At 49.2% G+C, this 21,916-nt stretch overlaps 13 protein-coding genes across 13 annotated transcripts; 6 read left to right on the top strand and 7 right to left on the bottom strand.

Moving 5' to 3' along the window:
• Positions 1 to 173: 173 nt before the first annotated feature.
• Positions 174 to 873, top strand: RPB5 (DNA-directed RNA polymerase core subunit RPB5; the record flags this gene model as incomplete). The annotated part of the gene is made up of 2 exons (XM_076685087.1): positions 174 to 245; positions 304 to 873. The coding sequence occupies 2 exons, from the start codon at positions 174 to 176 to the stop codon at positions 871 to 873; spliced, it is 642 nt and encodes a 213-aa protein (XP_076540684.1).
• Positions 874 to 1,666: 793 nt separating this feature from the next.
• TRVA0_021S01244 (uncharacterized protein) lies at positions 1,667 to 2,149 on the top strand (the record flags this gene model as incomplete). Its single annotated transcript, XM_076685086.1, has 1 exon — positions 1,667 to 2,149. The coding sequence occupies one exon, from the start codon at positions 1,667 to 1,669 to the stop codon at positions 2,147 to 2,149; it is 483 nt and encodes a 160-aa protein (XP_076540683.1).
• Positions 2,150 to 3,051: 902 nt separating this feature from the next.
• Positions 3,052 to 3,816, bottom strand: RIB7 (2,5-diamino-6-(ribosylamino)-4(3H)-pyrimidinone 5'-phosphate reductase; the record flags this gene model as incomplete). The annotated part of the gene is made up of 1 exon (XM_076685085.1): positions 3,052 to 3,816. The coding sequence occupies one exon, from the start codon at positions 3,814 to 3,816 to the stop codon at positions 3,052 to 3,054; it is 765 nt and encodes a 254-aa protein (XP_076540682.1).
• A 1,831-nt stretch (positions 3,817 to 5,647) lies between these two features.
• PRE7 (proteasome core particle subunit beta 6) lies at positions 5,648 to 6,358 on the top strand (the record flags this gene model as incomplete). Its single annotated transcript, XM_076685084.1, has 1 exon — positions 5,648 to 6,358. One exon carries the CDS (start codon positions 5,648 to 5,650, stop codon positions 6,356 to 6,358), a length of 711 nt encoding a protein of 236 aa, XP_076540681.1.
• Positions 6,359 to 7,068: 710 nt separating this feature from the next.
• ERD2 (Erd2p) lies at positions 7,069 to 7,770 on the bottom strand (the record flags this gene model as incomplete). Its single annotated transcript, XM_076685083.1, has 2 exons — positions 7,069 to 7,688; positions 7,746 to 7,770. The coding sequence occupies 2 exons, from the start codon at positions 7,768 to 7,770 to the stop codon at positions 7,069 to 7,071; spliced, it is 645 nt and encodes a 214-aa protein (XP_076540680.1).
• A 255-nt stretch (positions 7,771 to 8,025) lies between these two features.
• On the bottom strand, positions 8,026 to 9,096 carry SPP381 (U4/U6-U5 snRNP complex subunit SPP381; the record flags this gene model as incomplete). Its single annotated transcript, XM_076685082.1, has 1 exon — positions 8,026 to 9,096. One exon carries the CDS (start codon positions 9,094 to 9,096, stop codon positions 8,026 to 8,028), a length of 1,071 nt encoding a protein of 356 aa, XP_076540679.1.
• A 79-nt stretch (positions 9,097 to 9,175) lies between these two features.
• Positions 9,176 to 9,589, top strand: GIM4 (tubulin-binding prefolding complex subunit GIM4; the record flags this gene model as incomplete). The annotated part of the gene is made up of 2 exons (XM_076685081.1): positions 9,176 to 9,215; positions 9,270 to 9,589. 2 exons carry the CDS (start codon positions 9,176 to 9,178, stop codon positions 9,587 to 9,589), a joined length of 360 nt encoding a protein of 119 aa, XP_076540678.1.
• A 695-nt stretch (positions 9,590 to 10,284) lies between these two features.
• On the bottom strand, positions 10,285 to 11,541 carry WBP1 (dolichyl-diphosphooligosaccharide-protein glycotransferase; the record flags this gene model as incomplete). Its single annotated transcript, XM_076685080.1, has 1 exon — positions 10,285 to 11,541. One exon carries the CDS (start codon positions 11,539 to 11,541, stop codon positions 10,285 to 10,287), a length of 1,257 nt encoding a protein of 418 aa, XP_076540677.1.
• A 1,047-nt stretch (positions 11,542 to 12,588) lies between these two features.
• TRVA0_021S01090 (uncharacterized protein) lies at positions 12,589 to 12,875 on the top strand (the record flags this gene model as incomplete). The annotated part of the gene is made up of 2 exons (XM_076685079.1): positions 12,589 to 12,663; positions 12,717 to 12,875. 2 exons carry the CDS (start codon positions 12,589 to 12,591, stop codon positions 12,873 to 12,875), a joined length of 234 nt encoding a protein of 77 aa, XP_076540676.1.
• Positions 12,876 to 13,196: 321 nt separating this feature from the next.
• Positions 13,197 to 16,862, bottom strand: INP53 (polyphosphatidylinositol phosphatase Inp53p; the record flags this gene model as incomplete). The annotated part of the gene is made up of 2 exons (XM_076685078.1): positions 13,197 to 16,020; positions 16,330 to 16,862. The coding sequence occupies 2 exons, from the start codon at positions 16,860 to 16,862 to the stop codon at positions 13,197 to 13,199; spliced, it is 3,357 nt and encodes a 1,118-aa protein (XP_076540675.1).
• Positions 16,863 to 17,194: 332 nt separating this feature from the next.
• Positions 17,195 to 18,880, top strand: TRVA0_021S01046 (uncharacterized protein; the record flags this gene model as incomplete). The annotated part of the gene is made up of 1 exon (XM_076685077.1): positions 17,195 to 18,880. One exon carries the CDS (start codon positions 17,195 to 17,197, stop codon positions 18,878 to 18,880), a length of 1,686 nt encoding a protein of 561 aa, XP_076540674.1.
• Positions 18,881 to 19,233: 353 nt separating this feature from the next.
• Positions 19,234 to 20,403, bottom strand: TRVA0_021S01024 (uncharacterized protein; the record flags this gene model as incomplete). The annotated part of the gene is made up of 1 exon (XM_076685076.1): positions 19,234 to 20,403. One exon carries the CDS (start codon positions 20,401 to 20,403, stop codon positions 19,234 to 19,236), a length of 1,170 nt encoding a protein of 389 aa, XP_076540673.1.
• A 492-nt stretch (positions 20,404 to 20,895) lies between these two features.
• IST3 (U2 snRNP complex subunit IST3) lies at positions 20,896 to 21,812 on the bottom strand (the record flags this gene model as incomplete). The annotated part of the gene is made up of 2 exons (XM_076685075.1): positions 20,896 to 21,748; positions 21,808 to 21,812. The coding sequence occupies 2 exons, from the start codon at positions 21,810 to 21,812 to the stop codon at positions 20,896 to 20,898; spliced, it is 858 nt and encodes a 285-aa protein (XP_076540672.1).
• Between the last annotated feature and the right edge of the window lie 104 nt (positions 21,813 to 21,916).

The following is a 21,916-nucleotide window of genomic DNA, read 5'->3' as shown; positions in this document are numbered from 1 at the left end:
ATAAAAACCAGCGAAGCCTGTGCCTTTAGGCTGGGTGTGTCGTGGGTTGGGGTGGTGATAAGAATGGTATGACGGGTACGCGGAAGTGGGCGTATATTTGAGGATGGGAAGAGGAAGAGACAATTTGGGCAATTTTTCAAATTTCACCCAACGACATTCGATAGATAGGCACGATGGATGAGGAGAGAGAGGCGACCAGACTGTGGCGAGTGTTCCGAACGGTGAAGGAGCTTGTGCGGGACCGAGTATGTATTTTGAAGTGAAAAATAAGTTGATTGGTTTCTAACTTGTGGGGTGGTTTAGGGATATGATATTCCAGAGAGGGAGATCTCGATCTCGCTGGAGGAGTTCAGAAGTAACTTCTGCGACGCCTCAGGACGGGCCCAGAGGTCCATGCTGAGTTTCCAGGCTTTGCCTACTGTTGAGGCGCAGGAAAAGTTCCCTGATCTGGGGTCTTTGTGGGTGGAATTCTGCGGAGAGGACAATGTCGGCGTCAAGACGATGCGGACTTTCTGTTTGCACATCGCCGAGAAGAACTTCTCAACAGGCCTGTTTATATACCAAAAGAACGTGACTCCATCGGCTCAAAAGCTAATTCCATCCGTGGCTCCGGCGTCCATCGAGACGTTCCAGGAGGCGGATCTGGTGGTCAACATCACGAAGCATATTCTTGTCCCAAGGCATATCCGACTTTCAGAGGCAGAGAAGCGGGAGCTGCTTGAGCGATACAGGCTCAAGGAGTCTCAGCTGCCTCGAATCCAGCGGGAGGACCCGGTGGCACGATACCTGGGGCTTAAGCGAGGGCAGGTTGTCAAGATTATCAGGCGAAGTGAGACGTCAGGTCGATATGCGAGCTATCGAATCTGTTTATAATTTTTCTTTCCCTTTCCCCTGCAGTGCTACATTTGCTATGCTTTACCACGTTTTCTACGTGTAGTGTTGAAGCTGTGTGCCTCGATTGAGCCGTGTGCCGCTTTTTATTAATGACTCGTAATGTATACAGAAAACAGATTTATTGTTATTTTTGTATTAGCCTATTTAGCCTACAGGGTTTTTACTGATGATATGCGTACTATGCACGACGCATGCGTATGTAGAACGTCACGGTAGGGCTGGTGGCTGGTCGCATGGGGTTCGATGGTCGTCGCCGGAACACACACCACCCAGCCCCCATATAAGCTATCAACACGACTTAACCCGAGAAAGGAGCCTATATAATCACGTAATTTACGATAGAAGTAGTGCGAAATAAAATATAAAGGAGCTCGTGAAACCGTAAAGTCCGTGAAACCAAAGTTCAAAGTTTTGTCGAATGGGGAAAGCAGATTAAAGGCGGACCCGGAGAGAGATGCATGCGTTATTCCAGCCACCCGGATTTCCATCGCGAGGGCTGAACGATAATCAGTGGTACGGTTCCGTCTTTTGGTATGGATTCGCAGTGGAGGTGTTCTAATTAAAGAGGCTGGGTCGTGGATGCACGGACCCAGAAATGGATCCAGGCGATTAGTACAGAGAGAACGGCTCGTGAATAAGAAAACATGCGTCGTCGAATATATATAGCCCCTCGTGGCCTTCCTAGCTGCTTTCTCAATTGCATATATACTACAGTTATATCTCTTCTCAATTCCAGCATTAGCCACTTCCTTTTCCAATATTCTAAAGAAGCATGCCTCCCATCGCTAAGCTCAAGTCCCTTGCCACCACTAACCTAGCGGTGCTCTGCCTGCGACTCGTGCAATTCTTCTTTGCCGGTGTCGAGGTGGGTATCATGGGCTACTACATCAAACTGCAGTTGTCTAACGGCGACAAGGCGTCCTCTCCGTACATTTTTGTGCTGGTGGTGGGAGTGTTCACCATGTTGACGCAATTCATCTATTGCTTCAACTATTACCACCGGATGACCTTCCTGTGGGATGCGGCGGTGGCTACGGGCTGGCTGCTCTCTTTCTTCTGGCTGCTCAACTATGTGTCGCCTCTAGCGTGCGGCTGGAGTTCATTCAATCCATTTGGCTCTGACAAGTGCGGCCAGACGCGATCGGTTCTTACCATGGAAATTATCCTTGCCGTTCTGTGGTTCTTCACTGCATTCTTGGGTCTGCTTGATCTGTTCAAGGCCCGACGAAAGGCCAAGGCGCTTGGGGATGTCTAATCAAAAAGGCTATCAAAACCGGTTTTCCTATTTTCCATTCACTCATTTTAACGACGCATATGGCATATTATTCTATGATTTATTATTATTATTAACGACCGACTGAAAAACGGAAAATTGTGGGCATTATACGGGGGTATACACGAGTATACACGAGTGAGTTACGGTCACTCCGGGGGGATTAAAACTGGCGGATTTTATATGGGATATTATCAGGGTTTAATATATTGTATATTTTGTATTTCCATCTACAGTACCTTTTAATTATCTATTTTGTATTTCCATCTGCAATATCTTTTAACTATCTATTTTGTATTTCTACCTGCAATACCTTTTAATTATCAATTTTGTCGTTGGTTCTTGAATTGTCCTTCAACTCTTTTACCGCTTTTCACGTGTCCTTCAACTCTTGGTTGGTGAATTGCCTTTTTAATCTTCATTTAGGGGAATACCCCGCAACAGTTTCCTAAGATGCCGGTTTGTAAAATCCAAATCTATAGATCGAGTGAGAATTTTCACTCCATCTAGTCGGTACGAAACACTGTACCACGGTTCAGATCTGCTGTGTAAGTACTAGACAAAGACTATTTAACGAAACGCGACTCATTCACGATAAAGGACCATTCTCCATTCTTATTTCTTGGTAAGCTGGTAATTGGTGCAGTTATTTTTAACATCGCAAACCGAAACGCGTATAACCGGTTGTCCCTCCACATGTTATCAATTCGTCTAAACAGCCATCAATCCTCCGCGAAGCGGAGCTAAGGGGGTTTGGGGGCTGGCCCCCAAGTAATATCGATTCATGGGTACTGTACCTCAAAAGTGTAATACCTATTAGTTTCTTCAACATTATATAAACCAACCTTGTCAGGGTCCTGGTTGTGGTTCCCGATGGTGTGAGATTACGGAGGGGAGATGTTAGCAGCTAAGATTGAGTCGCAGAGACCTGTCCACCAAGAGACATTGGTGAGTCTGATTGCAGACGGTGGAGCCACCTCTACGCCCTTGGAGCCCAAAAACACCGGCCCGATCGTAATAACAAGACTATCAACAAGATCGTTCCGTGGCAGCAAACAATTGATAATCTCGGCCCCACCCTCAACCATCACAGATTTAATACCATTATTAACCAAAGCCCTGAAAATGTCCTCCCAGATAAACCGTCCTCTTGTCGAAACTGCGTCTTTATTGCCGAGCACCGGGATGCGTATCACTTTACCGCCAAGTGAGTTCAGATACCGCTCCTTCGAAACAATTGACTCAGTAGCAGGCAAATCGTCGCGGATCAAAATCCATGGCGCCAATCCCTCATTGTTTCGCACAATCTCAGCACACTGGGACCCTTGCGGATCCCAAACAAAGTCCTGGTCGACCACCACGGGGCGGATCTTATGGTCATTGTACCGGCAATTGAGCTTCGGGTCGTCCGCTAGCACCGTCCCTTTACCCACTAAAAGCGCATCGTGCTTGGACCGCAAATAATGTGTCATTGTCTTCGTCTCCAGGTGCGAAATGGTGGTCCTCTGGCCTTTTCCGGCCGCGATTCGCGAGTCAATGCTCGCCGCATAGGTCAGGGTAACAAATGGACGGTCTCCAGCATGATGCTTGGGCAAATAGCCCTCCAAAAACGGCACTAAACTCTGTGGAAGAGGAGTCAATTCCGTCATGTCGCCAGTGGTAGGTGAAGAGGGCTAAGTGAAGTGCCCTTTGAGCTCCAACCGGTGGGGTGCTTTTTTATATTTCACTGCACTTTTAACTTGGTGTGAATTATTGCATCCGCCCTGGCGGGTGCCCCCCCCCTCCGAAGCTCAAAGGCCGAGCTCTCCTCGGCTACGAGTAGAACATGCGCATGGAGTATACACTTGGGGGGACCAGTCCCCCCAAACCCCCCTTGGGGCTCCGCTTCGCGGAGGATCCGGTCATCAAACATCCCATGGGCGTATATGAGAGCACATGTGTACATCTAAGTCCGCCAAAGCGACATCGCGACAGCATCCTCCGCGCAGCGGAGCTACGGGGGTTTGGGGGCTGGCCCCCAAGTCAATTGGACGAGTGTTCAACCGCCCACACTCTCACAATAATTAGGGATTGCTGCTTTCTTGAATTAGCTACTTAATTTATTGATGCTTATAATTATTTGTTGTACACTAACCGAGATAGGCTTCCAAAGCTGCGTACTCAATAGTGAAGTGATCTGCCTGCATGCTTCCTAACAATGTCCAGTGTAATCGGGGAAATTAAGCGACAAACTAGCCATACTGAGTATTCATTCCTGAAATTATTTTACCAGTACAGTAGTACAGTAGCACCGTAATCAGTTTTACGACACTTTATAGCTGAGGGCTAGATTACTTAAAATTTGTAGACCCAGGCCGATTCCCATATGAGCAATACAACAGACTTGATCTTGTCAAACGAACATACAAAGATATGTAAAAGATATTTCGCATACATTTCAAATTGTAATTCTCGCTGTTTTCAACCCTTCATATGTGCAATTTTCGTTCTTAGTATGATACGGGGAACCATTATACAATATAGCATCTAGTCTCCTATGTAAGATAGTGGCCGATCATATAATGTTTTATCTTGTCACAATCTATTATATTCATAATAATACGCTAATGACTTCTCATAACGACTGTTCCATACATTATCCTGAGATGAAGTTTTGTTGAATCTTGTGAGTGGTCTTGTCAAGATGGTCCAACGTTACCGTTACTAACTACAGTACCCGGTAGTACCTGTATCGTTTCATGATAGAAAAAAAAGCAATTCAGATTAGTATTATCAAAATATAAACCTACAGGTAGAAATATGCAAATAGGCATCACAGCACGCTTTGACAAATTCTTCCTGAAACGCGTAGACGGATTTCGCTACCAGACTACTCGCCAGATCCAATTGTAGACACGGAAACTGACGTAATTGCCTGGGAGGATACCTCTTATCAAGTCATTCTATCTATATTTACACACAGCTCAATCATCCTCAAACTGTTAAATCAACTATGAAGCGAAAAACAGATGAATTGATATCCCCCCCTCATTCCCCGTAGCTCTGCTTTGCGGAAAAAAAAGTAGAAATCTCCGCGAAGCGGAGCCCCAGGGGGGTTTGGGGGGACTGGTCCCCCCATAAAAACACTCTGGGGTTCAATTGACTTGGGGGCCAGCCCCCAAACCCCCTGAGCTCGGCTTCGCCGAGGAACGGTGGACCTCTGTATAATACCTTGGATATCTCCGCGTAGCGGAGCCCCAGGGGGGTTTGGGGGGACTGGTCCCCCCAAGTGCACTATTTTAGCAAGCTTGGCTACCGCAATTGATCACTTTCTATTAAAATACGGTCAATTGTTCAACAGAACGGCTCTTCGATAAGCCAGTCGGAAGAATAATATAGGGTGTATTAGTAACCACCCTTTAAAAAAGCCAACTATGGAGGTGGGACCAAACCACCGCGACGATTTGCCACACTGCGACTTCACCGAAATACAACGACAAGATGATGCACGAACCGATCAGTTCAGCACACCAGGCCCCAATTGAGCACCGGTTCAACCCGTACACGGATAACGGCGGTACGGTCCTCGGAATTGCCGGGGAGGACTTTGCGCTGCTCGCCGGTGACACGCGACACAGCAGCGGGTACAACATCAACTCGCGGTTCCAGCCCAAGCTGTTCCAGGTGGGCGACGGCATCGTCATGACGGCCAATGGGTTCGACGGCGACTCCACGGCACTGCGCCGGGCGCTGGTCCAGAACATCACGTGGTACCACCACAATCACAACAAGAAGCTGCAAATCAAGTCGTGTGCGCGGCTCATCCAGCACCTGCTCTACGGCAAGCGCATGTTCCCATACTACGTGCAGACGCTTATTGCCGGGCTTGATGAGGAAGGGCGTGGTGCGGTGTACTCGTACGATCCGGTGGGGTCGTATGAGCGGGAGCAGACCCGTGCGGCAGGTGCGGCTTCGAACCTGATCATGCCGTTCCTGGACAACCAGGTCAACTTTAAGAACCAGATGGACCCGGAGAACCCGTCGCAGCCGCGTCCCAAGCGGTATTTGAGCTTGGATGAGGCGCTGAAGCTGGTCAAGGACTCGTTCACTTCGGCCACCGAGAGACACATCCAGGTCGGCGACCAGCTGCAGATTCTCATTGTTACTAAAGACGGCATTAAGGAGGAGTTCTACGACCTCAAGAGGGATTAGATGGTAATATATTTATGATTATACATGTGATAACCGACGCGAAGCGTCGCCCCGGGGGGTTTGGGGGGCTGGCCCCCCATTGAACAGTTGTACTATGAGTAACCCAGAGGATCTGACTATTGGGGGGCTAGCCCCCCAAACCCCCCGTAGCTCCGCTTCGCGGAGGGTCTCCAATAACTACTGTCTTCACAGCTTGATCAATTATGAACTTAGCCATTAACAACCACATCTATGGAAATCAATTCTCTTTGGCATTCTTTGTGGGTTCATCACCAGTCACTCCAAATCAATTCGTTGTAACGGGGGTTTGGGGGCAGAGCCCCCAACTACGGGAGCTCGAGGGCTGGCCCTCGAATACGTTAGTCAACCCCCCCTAGGGCTCCGCTACGCGGAGGTGCCCAATGTTACACCAATATTGAGGACAGAAATTGATATTTTCTTTACTACCTACCGAGCTAAATATTGGATTACGCGGACTCCCTGTAACAAAACGTTGTCATAAACCTCCCAGCTCATCACCAACAGCCGTTACAAAACTTCCCAAATTTCTGTAACAAACACCCAACCGTCTGCTACAAACCCCCCAGCAAGCACGCTGTACGTAATTCCAGGCACATTACAACTCGTGTAACAAACTCTAGTTACGTGTACCCAAACTGATCAAACATCAACAGATCAAAAAGTGATGGGGAATAATTTATTTGGCGGTTTTACTGAGGGAGCTCAAACTTCTGGCCCTTCATAACCTTGGTGTAGTAAATGTAGAAGAAGTCCGAATAGAGCACGGTCTGGATAATACCCGCCACGAGCGCAAGGTAGTCAAAGTTGGTGTGCGAAACCCACTTGTAGATCCAATTGAACACGTAGAGGAACCGGTACGCACCCAGCGCGAAAATGTAGTGCACCGTAAGAGCCTCGGCCTCGCCAGTTCGCTGCAGCAAGAACAACTGCGGCAGAATGGCTACACTCTCGAGCCAAATCGAAAACGCCCACAGAATCTCCGATGGAATATACGCCGGTGTCGTGATAAACGCCATGACAACGCTACCACCTAGAAGATACTCTATCTTAAACGTGTCAATATTGGGATTGAACGTGGGTCTATACTTATCCTTCATGAGATGAAGAATGTAGACAGAGGTCGAAATATAAAGAATCTTCATAAACAGGTTGTAAATCGGGAACCACGCGCCCCACAGAATATCGAGGTACCGTGTGATGTAAACGAGCGCATACAGGGCCTGAGTCTTGAACGAAATGCCGCTGACTGACCGCGAAGTGTGGATTTTGTGGATCAGCAAATAGATGCTCACACAGTGGACAAAGTCGCCTGGTTCGTCCAAGTTAGTATATTTCTATCGACCACCACCAGTTTATCGACACTTACCAGCTAACCGAAACAAATTGAACATTTTTGCTTCCCCGATTTCGCCAATTCTCGTTTGGTTAATAAATAAATAAAAGCCTTTCCAAGGTTGTTATTACGGTTGTTGGCGCGATATGATGGGATGAGGTGTCAAGACATTTAAACCCGGCCACCACATATTATGTAATGGTCCGATAAGAGGATTAATAATGTGAGACACACATAAAAGCCGCACCCGCCGCATGCAGCTATTCACTGAGCCGCACGCACCCATAATACCTCTAGCCCGCTTCGAGGAAGGCTAATATCTAGGCCGCTTTGAAGAAGGCAGAGAAGTGTCTTCTTCGGCGAGCGTGCGGTGCTTGGAGCGCCCCTTTTGGCCGAGAGTTGACATGTCACGCAGTTGCAGCGCCTTGGGCAATAGCTTTTTGTTCTTGTAGTCGTCTTCGAGTCTCTCGTTGAAGTTTCTCTGGAGGATCTCCTGGTCCTGAAAGAAAGCTCCCTTATGGTAGTATCGCTGCATGTAGGGCCCTGACGATTGGTCCGCTTTGGCTTCTTGCTGTTCTACGAGCTTTGCGCGGTCTTCTGCCAAAATCTGTTCATCGGTCATTGCCTTACGCCGTTCGTAGTCTTCCAATTCCTTTTCGCGGGCCTCCAATTCTTCTCTCTCGCGTTTTATTCGCTTCAGCTCTCGCACTTTCCATTGTGCTAGTTCGGCTACGGGGTCCAAATCGTCAGTGTCATCTAGCGCCAAAACCTCCTCGTCTTCGCCATATATTTTAGCTTTTTCTTCGTGTTCCTGTTGGATTTGTCGTTCAACGAGTCTCAAAGTTTCTTCGTGGCGATTTTCTGTTGAGTTTGGGGTCTTGGTGGTTTGCTGAGGAAAAGTATTTGGTTGTTTTTTATTCCTTGCAATAAACACGGGTTTTGATCCGTAGTCACTATCACTCTCTGAATCGTCTTCTTCACTTGATCCCACTGACCCTTCTTCTTCCATTGATCCTTCTTCTTCGCTTGATTCTTCCTCTTTCAAATCTTCTTCCTTTATTTCGTCTCCGGCAAGAATGATCTCACTCTCTTCTGCGTTAACCATAGCAGATCGCGTGCGTTGCTTGATCTCTTCACTAGCCCTAACCTTCTCGTCAACATTAGTGACGGCTGAAGTCTTTCGCTGTTCAACTATTGGGCCTTGAAGGGGTTCTTGTATGTGCAAGTCTTCCACTTGGGTCTTCAGGGGTTTGATTTCGATCTTCTTCACCCGATCCTCATCTTCTTCTTCCTTCCCAGAGACCTGCTCCTCATATTCGCTTTCGCTTTCGCTTTGGGACTCCCCTCCAGCCGGTTTCCCGGCAAAGTGCCTTCTCGGAGGCATTTCTATCGGTCACTTAAAGGTTGGTTTGTTCACCATCATCCCAACTTGGCGACACCATTGAAAAATACCGTCATTGACAATGTCACAGGAAGCCCCAAAAGTTCCCAAGGTCAACCAGGGTACGTTATTTTTTTGGGGAGGGTTGTAGTAATTAGTAAGCTGACTATTAGTAGAGCTGCAAAAGCAGTATGATGCGTTCAAGTCGACCTTGGCGCAGCTGCAGCAGAAGATCGTTGAGATGGAGAGCGAGGCAGACGAGTACAAGCAGGTGTTGGAGACTCTCAAGGGGACAGACAAGTCGAGAAAGTGTCATAGAATGATCGGCGGTGTGTTGGTGGAGAAAACCGTGGGCGAGGTGACCCCCGTGCTGGAAACCAATTTGTCGGGGATCAAGACGGTGCTGGAATCAATGACCAAGGACTATCAGAAGACCGATAAGGAGATGGCCGAGTGGCAGAAAAAGAACAAAGTACAGATCATGCGAACAGGCTAATTGTATTATATTATTACCTCAATCCTCCGCGAAGCGGAGCTACGGGGGGTTTGAGGGCTGGCCCCCAATATCAATTTGTAGTATTCAATTGGTCGTTTAACTAGAGATCTCGTAATCATTCGTAGTTGATTTTAGGAACCCACCATGCTCCATCCCTTCCTGGTATCAATTGGGGGGACCAGTCCCCCCAAACCCCCCTGGGGGCTCCGCTACGCGGAGAGCTTCAATCCCTTTGTGGAAACACTCTACCGCTGGTAGTAGTTGGGGGGGACCAGTCCCCCCAAACCCCCCTGGGGCTCCGCTACGCGGAATTTGGGTTGTGACAGGGTATTTGTTACACATTGTTACAGGAGGTTTATTACTCTGTAACTCTTCGGAAATTTTGTTACACGTTGCCACAGAAGTTAGTATGTGTAACGAGCTGTTACAAAACCCTCCTTGGAGATGCATCATGACGTTACTATGGGGATTACTTACGTGTAGCTCATTATCAATTCACACCAATTAATCTATCCATAGTTGTTGAGTTATCAATCTCATGGAAAACTAATCCTCCGCGAAGCGGAGCTACGGGGGTTTGGGGGCTGGCCCCCAAGTAGTATTCATGGTATCAGTTCGTCTAAGTAAACACTTATTCAGTCGTAGCTAACTTAAGGTGAGGATCCCATTCTCCGGCTACATGGAGGAGATCTTTTTTACTGGGTCTTCTTGACCTTTGAGGTGGACGGCCCGGTGTAGAGGTACAAAAGCACAAAGACGAGCCACGCCGCCACAACGGAGCCAGCCGAAGTGAGGTACACCCAGGAGTTGGTGATCTCCCAGGAACGGGGCCATTCGTCGTTGGCGATGTGACGGACAGTGACCACGTGGCGCTCTTCAATGAACGACAGCCCTGGGCGACGGTACTCCGTGCTGAACGTGAACATGCCGTACTGGTCGGGGATCTTAAACGCCGCACTGTACGTCGTCGCATTAGCTTTAGGAGTCGCCTCCAGGTTGAGTCTGTAGTACGGATCGAGCATGATGAACTCGAGCTGGACGTCGGAGGCCTCATATGGTACCCACCGGTCCTCCCTCCACTCACTGACATCAATTGAGTACTCAATGTCCTCGGAAACGCGGTAGTGATGGTGCGTCTCCTCCTCGCCAGCCCGGTGGTGGTACACATTGGAGGCCCGCAGCACCGACTTCTCCTGCATGACCCACTTGGACAACTCATTGGTGAAGTCGGCGTTGGAACCACTCAAGTCGGAACCGACCCACGCGAACCGCGCGTTATTGTTGCCCTGGACCGCAGCCGCCAGCGACACCTGCCGGCCCGTCGTCCACGGCTGCTTGGCGACTTCTTCCTCATCACGAGCGTCGTACACATACGTCGTCTCCTCACCACTTACCAGCGGAATGACCAGCTCACTGTTGCCCAGGTAAGCGCCGCCGGATCCCGCGACTTCAAATGTCGCAATGTCGCCGAGCACCGACTTCGGACCCACCACTTGCGACACCGCCCACGTGTCGTGGGCCGCACCCCCGCCGACAAAGTGGTCAATTGCCTTGTACCCCCGCGGCGCAATGTGCAAGTCGAGCTCGGCCGCGAAGTCGCGCACCGCCTCAGGCACCGACTTCGGGGTTGTCACGGCCAGGACGTTTCCGCCGCCATTGAAGTACTCCAGCAGCTTAGCAGCCGTCAGATGGGAACCAAGCGCCTTGGCGCGTACAGGCAGAAGCACCAGATGGTCATATGTCAGCTGATCAAAAAGGCTCAGCTCAATGGATGAGTCGTGAACGTCTACGGTCGTCACATTGTGGCCTCGAGCCGCGAGAGAGTCGACAAACCCCTGGAGCTCGGTCGAATTGTCTCCCACGACCAGCGTTCGCAGAGCCCCGTCCACAGGCAATCCACATACAGCCGATCCGAACACAGCAGCCGCTACCCACAGCTTCGATAGCAGCATTCCTTTGATCTTTCCTCTTTTGAAACGCTAGCGAAGTGATCGTGTGGTCCCCGGGCAATGCTGCAACGTGTAGGGTCTCTCTCTCTCTCCCGCGCGCCCCACCCCTTCCCACAACCTCCGCCTCGCTTACACGCTTTTAAAGGCTCAGTTATCGTATAAGCTGTTGAGGAAAGTATTAAAGGCAATTGATCAGGTAGAGGGTATCGGGGGTGTGTTTCCCTGGGGGCCAGCCCCCAGACCCCCGTGGCTCCGCTTCGCGGAGGGGTTTCTCGTATTGAAGAATTCTGGAATTTATAGCGTAGAGATTATCTTTTCAAGGAGGGTATGTCTAAAGTATAGCATTGATAGCAAGTATTGTATGCACTAGGTATTTCAGTAGTGGTTCACTCAAGTGAATGCGTTGAGCCTCTAGCCCAGGCTTCCTTCGGTATTCCTTCCTACTCACAATAAATCAAATATGAACTGCCTTGGTAAATAAATTACCATCACAAATTCAATAATCTTCTAATTCCTAAGCCTAACGATTGTCAAGAGAAGAGATATTCGTCATAATTGGGCTATTTGTTACGGATTGTCACGGGAGTTTTGCACATACAGACTGGGAGTTTGTAACGAGGACTTTGTAACGGCGTAACCGTAACGCACGATACGGGGGTCAGGGGGCTGGCCCCCAGCTACGGGAGCTCGAGGGCTGGCCCTCGAATACACTCCACTGCTAATACTATTGCCCCTAGGGCTCCGCAACCGCGAAGCATAGCAAAATGAGAGATCAATCATGATACCTCGGGCTTGTTAAAACTTTGTTTATAGCTGTAACACAGATTTGTAACGGATTGTAACAAAAGTTTGTAACCATTTGTAACGAGGGTCTTTCGCCAGTTGCGACTGGTTGTAACAAAGGATTTATAAGCGGCTGTAACGAGTTGAACGAATTGTTGTCTTGTTCGTATCCAGGTTGATCAATTAGAGACGGCGCGGCTGACGAACCGCCTTCAACCGTAACACTAAGATCAACGTCGGTTCTTCACACGAAGCAACTACAACAAAATGACCGTAGAGGGAAGCGATGTCGACCTGGCCAAGGCTTACTTGGAGCTGCAAAAGGGAGAAAAGACCGCTGATGTATGTTGTTGCGCTAGATTTTTATGGTATTGTGGCACTAACTGGGCGATCAGCAACTAGAAAGGATGCTGGATAGAATCGAGGCCAAAGTTGATGCCCTGATAACGTCGGAGGAGCTACAGGAGCTAGAGCGCCTGCAAGAGGAGCTGAAGTCGAACGTACAATCCACGGATGACATTCTTGAGGAGAAAACTGGCGAAGAGAAGCAGTAAATCGCATATAACCTCTGCGGAGCAGAGCTAGGGTTTAGGGAGACTGGTGCCCCCACCGGAGTATCCTAGAAGATATCGTATAATTCATTGGTTACTTTGCTTGAAGCTTCCCTCCGCGAAGCGGAGCCACAGGGGGTTTGGGGGGACTGTTATAACACTTAAAAGTTATCATATAATACGTTGGATCATTTTGACTCGAGATGCCCTCCGCGAAGCGGAGCCACAGGGGGGTCTGGGGGGACTGGTCCCCCCATAAAACACATAAGAGATATCATACATGTAATACAAGGGCTTGGGGTGGAAGATATATAGTACAATGGGTTATTTTGGCTGAAGTGGGGTCCAGGACTTCATATCGGTAGACTGGGGGTCATCCATGAGGCTGTTGGAGCTGTGACTGCTCATGATTGAACTGGAGCGTGACCCTCGGGGCGGAGGTGGTGGCGGTGGCAATGTGTTTGCTCGCGGTGGAAGGAGCGGCGGGTGCTCTTCGGCTGGACGTAATGCTACTGGTTTACGAGGCACATTTGGTACCGGCTTGCCTTTGGAGTTGCATTTTGTGGACTCCAGAGCAGGAGGCTTCGAAGTCGCACTGGTTGGGGCTCCCTGTTGAGCCGAATTGGCTGGTCCCTGCAGAGGAGGGCTGGTGGCTGCTCGGCGGGGAATAAGAGGGGCTTGGAGAGACGGAGGGGCCGATGATTCCATAGAAGCCAGTGAAACCTGGGACCCTCGAGCTGGAGGAGGAGGAGGCGGAGGAACCGCATCATTTCTCTGTACTGGTGGCCTCGGTGGAAGCGCTGGCTTCGAAATGTAGTCTGGCTGGGTCATCGAGTCGACCGAAAACGGATTGACCTTGTTTGGGTTCAGTATCATGTCTCCATGCGGTGGCCGTAGGCTCACCTTCGCAGGCTGGCCGCCGGCGATCCACCATTTCTTCGTATCCGTGCTAGGCGGCGGCAGACCATGGGTGAGCATGACTTCGTTGAGGTCAATAAGGTTAACAAGGTCGTTCATGTCGCCCACTTCGGACCGCCGAGAGTTGTACAGCTCAGAGCCAAGTGCCTCCTTGGCCTCCTCGTCAATAACAAGAATATTTGCTTTGAAGGTAGAAAACACGGGACGGTGGTCTGAGAACATCAGCGGCGCAGAGCCGTAGCTCAGCGACTTGAGACCAGGGCCCCGCGACAGAATTCGGTCGGTCCACGCTGGCACCCGCTGTTTCTCCGACGTGTCGTACGTATCAGTCCCATTGTCGAACTTATAAGTAGGAAGGAACGTAATGGGCGCCTCGTGGTAGTAAGGGAACGTTTCCCCTCGCTCCATCTGGCTTATCAACTGGTCGTGCTCAAGCAGAGTGTGGAGGTCTCCACTCTCAATGCTTCGTCGTACTACTTCATTACCAAGATTGATTCGATAATTGAAGTCTCCGAGCCAGATGATACTGTCGTGATCTTTGACTCGCCTTCCTCGTGAGAACCGCAGCCCGCTAGATATTGTCTTATAGTCGTCGTGACGCTCCTCAACGGCACCTTGACCGGCAGCAAGATGCGCAGTAATAAAGCAGAAGCTTGTGTTGCAGAACCGGAAGCTCACCGCTACACCACCTTTATTACCAGCCATACCTCCCAGACCAGTCTTCTTAGTTGCACCTTCGACATCCCGAACATTCTCCACTTCGTCGCGCCGAACGAACAGCAGCAGCGCAGTCCCCACCAGCTGTCCCGATCGCAACATGACAAATTGGCCTTTATTCTGAGCATTAAGGCAGTGAAGCACCCGTTTCTCCCACATCTCTCGCTTGCCCGGGTCAGTGTTAAGAATCTGGCCAGGCGTAAGCTCAACAATCTCCTGGAACCCAATAAGGTACAAGTCACAGGCTTCTCCATGGGGGAACAGCCACGGAGAGAGGTCCTGGTCGCAAAACTTGCCATTGAGGTTAAAAGTGCCCGCGAAAATGCTAATGTCTCGCTGAGAGGAGAACTCCTGCCGCCTTCTATGGAGCTCTGCGACGACATAATCATTGATAGGATCATAAAGAACCACTGCTAGCTGGCCCTCGCCTTTACCCAGTAGCACGTCCATAACATTCTGCCGACCCTTGTCCACAAAATTGTTGATATATATTCGACCAACAGATTTGGTCACATCGGCCAATGCTCCAGCAATGTTCATCTTTCCGCTTCGAGTGAAAGAGGTCTTCAGAGCATTGGTACCTGCGTAAATCTGGGACAGCTGGTCGCCGTTATCTGCCCATATAAAGTTATGCTTGTTCCACAATTCCGGACTACTCGGCAGGCCAGTGTCACTAAGGAAAATACCGAGTACTTCTTTGGAAATGAGCTGCTGGATCATGTTGGTTCTATCAAGACAGTCGAGACAGTTTGTGCGGAACACCCCAATCTGCTCCATAAAGTCCCTTCCCGTGTTAATATCGTAGCTGTAGTACGAAAACTCCTCCATTTTGTGCTCTAGTCTGGGCAGGATTTTAGCGGCCATGGCGTATCCTCCGCGGGCGACTGCCGCATGGAAGTCAAACTCAGTCATCGAGACATTACTGGCTCGCCGCAGTCCTTGAGATATTTCGAGGTGTTTCCGGTACTGTTTTGTGAGGTCAATTTCACCAGGCTTGTTCGCCAGAAGATTGACAATTTGTACAGACCCAAACCGGTTGAGGAGACCGCCCATATGCTTCTGGAATGCCGGCTGGGCGGCTTCTACTGACCTTGTAATATTGACCTTGGCAGTGAGCAGGTTAACATCCTGCTCCCAGAAAGTTGGCACACTTCCTCGCACTTGAATGAGGCCGAAGCACTTGTCGTTTTCAATGTAGAGGACAGTTTCCGTTTCCACAAAGTTGGCAACATTTCCTTCGTCATCTACACCTCTCGCATTATATCGAGTGCCGGCCCGTTTGCATGACTGGCGAGATATAAGTGTCAGATATGCTGCTTTACCGCCAATTGTCGTTGTAGTAGTGGATGCAAATCCTCGAATCGCGGTAGTAAGGAAGCCGCATCGGTCCAGTTGGTTTTTCTCTTCCTCGGGAAGGCGGGAACGGAATTTGATCAGCTCTTTCATCAGGTAGGAATTCCACATGAACGATTCGTCGATGGTGTCTACGTTGATAATCTTCGCTTCCGGGCCACTAATAAACGGTTAGATCATTTCATCAATTGCACTTTCCCTGTCAATTTAAGCCATCAATCCCAGCATGTAATATCTCCTTAGAGCATTCCTTTACTCAGTTGGCGAAATTTTTTATCTCCTTTTGAGTTATTCAAGCCCTGCTCCATCATGCTCAGGTGAATATAGCCCATCAAAATCATAGACTCAATAGAGTTGATAAAATCTCTGATGAACCATTACAAACCGTAATCAAGCCAATAACAGCTTAATGGGTCAATTGAAATCCAACCAGTGCCAGTTAAAAAGTCAAGAAGTGGGAAATACTTACCGATTCTGAAGAACACTTGTCAGATCAAAGTCGGTGGAATAGTAAAAACTGCCATTACCCAGTAGCTTCCTCAAACTGGTGCATGGATGCTCAAAATTAGGGGCCCGCGAGTCCAGTGTACCCCCTGGAGTGGGGCTACCCACGTCTATCGGATACCCATTGCTGTCCAGTGTTATGAAGTCCCAGTCGGACCGCGTTAAGCAGTGGAATTCTACTCCATAGATCCGGCTAATCGTCTCCCCCGGGCGCGGAGAAGCCACCTGGGCCTGTCGCGTAATGACACACAAATAAACATCGCTGTCAATATTGATGATTCCGAGGAACCCGTGGCATTCATTGCTTGACAAGGGTTTGTACGACTGTAGCCCGATCGAATCCGTCTGGGCAAACTCGACAATACACCTGGGGCCCTCTTCTTCATCGCTCTTGCGCCCTTTCTTTGGCGAAGGGGTCATGATGGATCTAAAGACCATGACGTGGTCCCTCGAGGCCAGAGCCAACGATCGTGGCTGCTCTTTGACCAGCACTTTCATCGCCTATGCTCCCCGTAAGTGATCTTCAAAACTAGATATCCTCGATGCTCTCGATATGCAATTCTCTGTTCGTTTCTGTTTAAATCAGACCAGCTTTCCCTGGCAAATTGAACTGCGTCGTCACCCTCGAAGGAAGTTAAATGAAGTGAAGTGCAAGGTACGTGGGTGGCTCTCTCCGGATGTCTCACCTGTCCAGTACTAACTCCGATACCGTTCGATACGATCCTGACTGGCGATAATATCGTAGTTAGAAGTTAAATATCGCGAAAAGACTTGAGGAATCTCTGCCAGAAGACTGACATACCATATACGGTACAAGAAAAGAGAAAACAATGGAAGTCGAGCCTAAAGGGAAGCTTATTAAGCGGTATCTCAATGAGAAAACCCAGGAATCAAGTCTCCATGATACCATCCGGGTGGACGAAATAAAAGACCCGGAGTACCGGGAACGCTTTGTAGAGCTTTGTCAAGCCTGTAGGAGTGGTGATCTCGAGCAGGTTGAGAAGTTGGTGTCGTTTGGCGCTCATCTTAACGCCATTGACGAGTTCGATTACTCACCTTTAATCCTTGCTAGCCTCTGCGGCCACTTGGAAGTAGTCAAATACTTGCTGGAAAAGGGAGCTGTGTGTGATCGTGACACTTTCCAGGGCGAGCGATGCTTGTATGGAGCGCTGAACGACACAATTCGGCAATTATTGCTGAAATTTGACATTTCCAAAGCGGTAGACACGGCGCAGCCATTCGTTGCTCACGTCTCCTCCTTCCTGTCGAAACGCCCGCCGCTCGATACGCATGACATTGAATTTGTAGCGCTGGATGGAGCTGTATTTAAGCTGCACAGGTTCATTTTGGCTCTTCAGAGCGACTACTTTGCTGATCACCTTCAGGGAGCTTGGAAGAACAAGAAGAGTGTCGAGCTGAAAATCAGCGACTCCAGCGCATTCAATTATGTTTTACGCTACATATACCTCTATGATCAGCTTCTTCCGCGGGATGAGTACACTCTGAACGAGATTCTTAAGATTGCGCGCAAGCTACGGCTACAGGGACTCGTAGATGACTTGGAGTATGCAAGGAAAGACCTTGAGGAGAGGGCAGCAAAAAACCGGCTATTCAAGTCGCGAGACCAACGTGAGTCTGATATGTGGAAGGCGCGTACAAAGTTTGAATTGTTGCTGGAGAAGGAGGTTCTTGGAAGCCGCAAGACTTTCGGGCCCTACGACGATGATCTTTCACAAGAGGACTTTGAGCAGTTTAGAAATCTCCCTTCAGCACCGGACGCCATTCTTTGTCTTATCATTGAACACGAAAATGACGATCTGGAAGTGAAGGAGGAAACTGTACATTACTACCCTGCTCACAAGACTATGCTAGTAAGGTCCGAGTACTATCTTACCATGTTCACGTCGTCATTTTCGGAAGGAGTGGCTGATTCTAACCAGTTGCCGGTGATAACTCTGCCTGTGGCAAACGTGAGGACCGCTGAGCTGGTACTTACCTACCTTTACACCGACCGAGTAACGGTCCCCATTGAGGAGGCAATGAACGTCATGTATGCGGCAAATTTGCTGCTGCTCGACCGTCTCAAGAGTTTGGCTGCCATTACTATTACAAACTGTGGCAGTAACCTACCCAAGAGCCTGCCAATATACAGTGTTCTGCGCGCTGGATGGACGCTGCGAATTGATAGACTGGAAAAATATGTTGCCAGATTGATAGCGGACAGATTGGAAGAGTTCGTTGCGGATGAAAGGTTCAAGCTTATTGTGCAGGAGTCTGCGGAAAGAATTTTCGAACGGCAGGAGACGGATACTATTGAGCTTATTGATGATATCCGGTATTATCTGGCCAAGAAGTATGGTATTATTTTCGGCGATGGGCAGGATGCCGATGGTACGAAGGAGCTTGGCAAGAAGGTCTATGACGAGGAGTTGTATGTTTCTCAGTATGAGAGGGAATACAATTCTCAGCTAGACCTAATTGACGGTCTATTGGGTGAACTCAACCTGGAGGCCTAGTTGATGGTCTATTGGGCGAGCTTAGCCTATGATGCATTTTCCCACCTCTACGGGTTAGGGGAGGGCAACCAACCAGTACAGTCGTCTTTTTATTTTCAGTAGGAATTTATTCGATGTTATTCATCGACCATCCACGAATTTTTTTTTTCACGGTACTTCGTTGAGTAGTTTAAAAATCTGCATTGTAAAAGGATTCATGGTGGAATGGAAACTAGTAATCCAGTCCCTGTCTCAAGCATTTTTCAGTATAGATTGCATATGCACTACTGCTAGGTACTGTATCTCTCAGTACATATCAAAGCACTTATTCATATTGTTAACGCGCCAGTTTCGTAAAATAAATATACATGTCGTCATAAAGTCATATTCTGGAACCCCTCCGAAGCATCCTGCATCTGCTTTAAACTTGCTCGCTTGGAAATGGGCCCCGGCGTTGCAGCTGGACTAGAATTACCACCAACAATTGGCGAAGAAAGCCCCGGAGAGACTGCTCTACGCTTCAGAACCGTGGGCTCCGACTCTTCAACCAACGTCGCCTTCCTCTTCAACCCCTTCGAATAGTTCTGCACACTGGCATTCGAACTTATCGACGCACTGGGAGACAGTGGTACATTAATATCAGAATCATCAGTGTCAGAAGGTCCACCGAACCCTCCATAGCTGCGCAGTACAAATGGTTTGGACTGCCTGCGCTGCCTAGGCTTATTAATCTCTTCTTCCAAGAACGGGCTATGGTGTACGGGAGGCGGGAATTTCAACGAGGGCTCAGTGTCTTCGTCATCACGCAGTGCCGAGGTAACTTCGGCCTCGCGCTTAATCTCATAATCTAGCGGCGACAATTCCTCGCGCAGGTCGCGTGAAATACGCAAAAAGCTCTTAACCTTGGGCTTGAGAGCCTTGGAGCTCGTCTTGAGCTGTCGAATGGCAGCCCGCGGCCCCCCAGCCCCGAGCAACGACTCACTTACTGATCGGCTCTCCTCGGCCTTGGCCAGCCGGTGCCGGAAAGACCCTCCAAGCAACGAATCGTGCGGCTCATGAGTTGGTGCGGCGCTGAGCCGCCTCCTGTGCGGCGAAAAGTACGACGCATCATGCTCTACGGAGTCCATGCCCTCTTCATAACCGTCTTCAGAGGAAGAAGAGGAGCTGCTTACAATGGCAGGGCGGTCCCCTTCGCACCCGAGAGAGGAGACACTCGTGCTTGGCCCGTAGTATAAAGGCGAACCTGTATACGCCCCTTTGGTAAAGCTACGCCGCGAGGCAGAGTGGACCGTCCCCGAGCTTCCCAGAGAGGCCATGGATGGGCTCATCATCGGCGATGAGGTTGTCTCTGGGGTCAGAGGAGCTATCGTCACCTGGCTCAGTGAGGACAGGCGGTGGGGCGGCCGGATATGCCCCGAGTACTGGCTCTGGGCCGGGGTACTCGGGTCTTCAATTGGGCTGGGCCGTCGCAGCAGCTTGGTCGAGCTGAAATGGCGCTTCTGGCTCGGCGTCGAGGGCACCGAATCCCCAACCCGTCGCTGCATCGCTCGATAGCAAGATTTGAAACTCAAATCTGCGCGACCGGGTATCTTCCCGTCGGCCGGTTTTTTTTTTGCTGTTTTTCGCGCGCCCCATTTTACCCCTGGATAGCCCACAATGCCCACTTAATCGGGATATTAATGCGGGAAAGCCTTTATAAAAGTCGAAGGGTGGATATTTTAAAGAGGGATCAGTAGGAAGTAGAGTAGTAGAAATATAACCCATGGTGCTCCTTTGTGTTTGGCTTGTGGTCGAGGTAACGGATTCATCTTCTCATTGTAGTTGTCTCTATCCTCTCCTCGTAGGTTCCTTGGGCTTACCCATTCTTCTCTCCAGTATCTTTTCTCCCTTGGGTCTTTCTCGTGAGTCTGTTTTCTCTCTCGAGCCTCTCACTTGAGTCTCTCTCTCCTATCACCCTTGTCTCTCCTCTCTTTCAATTATGTTATAACCATCAAATGATTGCTTGGCTCGCATAAGCAGTGAGAGAGACAAACCAATTACCTCCTAGACTTTCTCTTCGACTTGAAATAATCTTTCATCGGATCTTCGTCATCTTTTAGTTCTTCATCCTCTTCCCTCCGATGTCGACGAGAAGGTGACTCGGATCTGTCACGGCGACGCGAAGAGTAACGGTCATCTGGACTCTTATCTCTTTTCTCCTTTGAATCTCGTGAATGCCGTGATCTTCTCTCTCTTGAATCTCGTCGCTCTCTTGAATCTCTCCTCTCTCTTGAATCTCTTCCCTCTCTTGAGTCTCTCTTCTCCTTTGAGTCTCTAGAATGCCTTGAATCTCTATATCTCCTTTCCCTGGATTCGACATTGCTTTTCTCGCCTGATTCTCGATCGTCCCTCTCCCTTCTATCTCGATGTCTTCTCTCTCTCGAATCTTCTCTCCTCTCTCTAGATTCTCTTGAATCCCTCCTCTTTCTAGTCTCTCGCGAGTCTCTTGAATCCCCTTCAAAATTAGGATCCCGAAGGAGGTCTACGACAGCGTTATACTCCTCCTCACCCTCCTTCGGCTCATATCGCGTATGGTCTACCCGGATCTTGCGCCCCATAATCTCTGTCCCATTGAAGTTGTCCACTGCCAAAACAGTCGATCTCTGATCCTCATACTTCAAGAACGCAAACCCTTTGGACTTCCCAGTCTCCTTATCTCTCGCAAGATTCAAATGCACCGGGTTGCCAAACTGTGAAAATATCGTCAGAACATCGCCCTCGGTCAGCTCTCGAGGAAGTCCCCCAATGTACACGTATGCTGTATCCTTATAGTCGTTATGCCACGAAGCTTCAATTGGAATGCCCTCTTCGAGCTCTCGTTCGTTAAGCTGCTCGATCTGTTTTATCGAACTACATGTAAACCACGTTAGCATTGGCCCAAACACTAAAAATTTCAATACATCACTTACTTCATTATCCATTCAATACATCACTTAAATTGCCTATTAAGAAGTTTATCGACTCGCTAATATCAAGCTACCACCGGGATACTGTACTACAACTGGTGAAGGTACAAGG

Source organism: Trichomonascus vanleenenianus (assembly GCF_965637985.1).
Source record: "Trichomonascus vanleenenianus strain CLIB 3782 genome assembly, contig: TRVA0_021S, whole genome shotgun sequence".
In the NCBI taxonomy this organism is placed as follows: Eukaryota; Fungi; Ascomycota; class Dipodascomycetes; order Dipodascales; family Trichomonascaceae; genus Blastobotrys; species Blastobotrys vanleenenianus.
The sequence above is the reverse complement of the archived record's forward strand: the minus strand, read 5'-3'. Positions and strand labels throughout refer to the sequence as shown.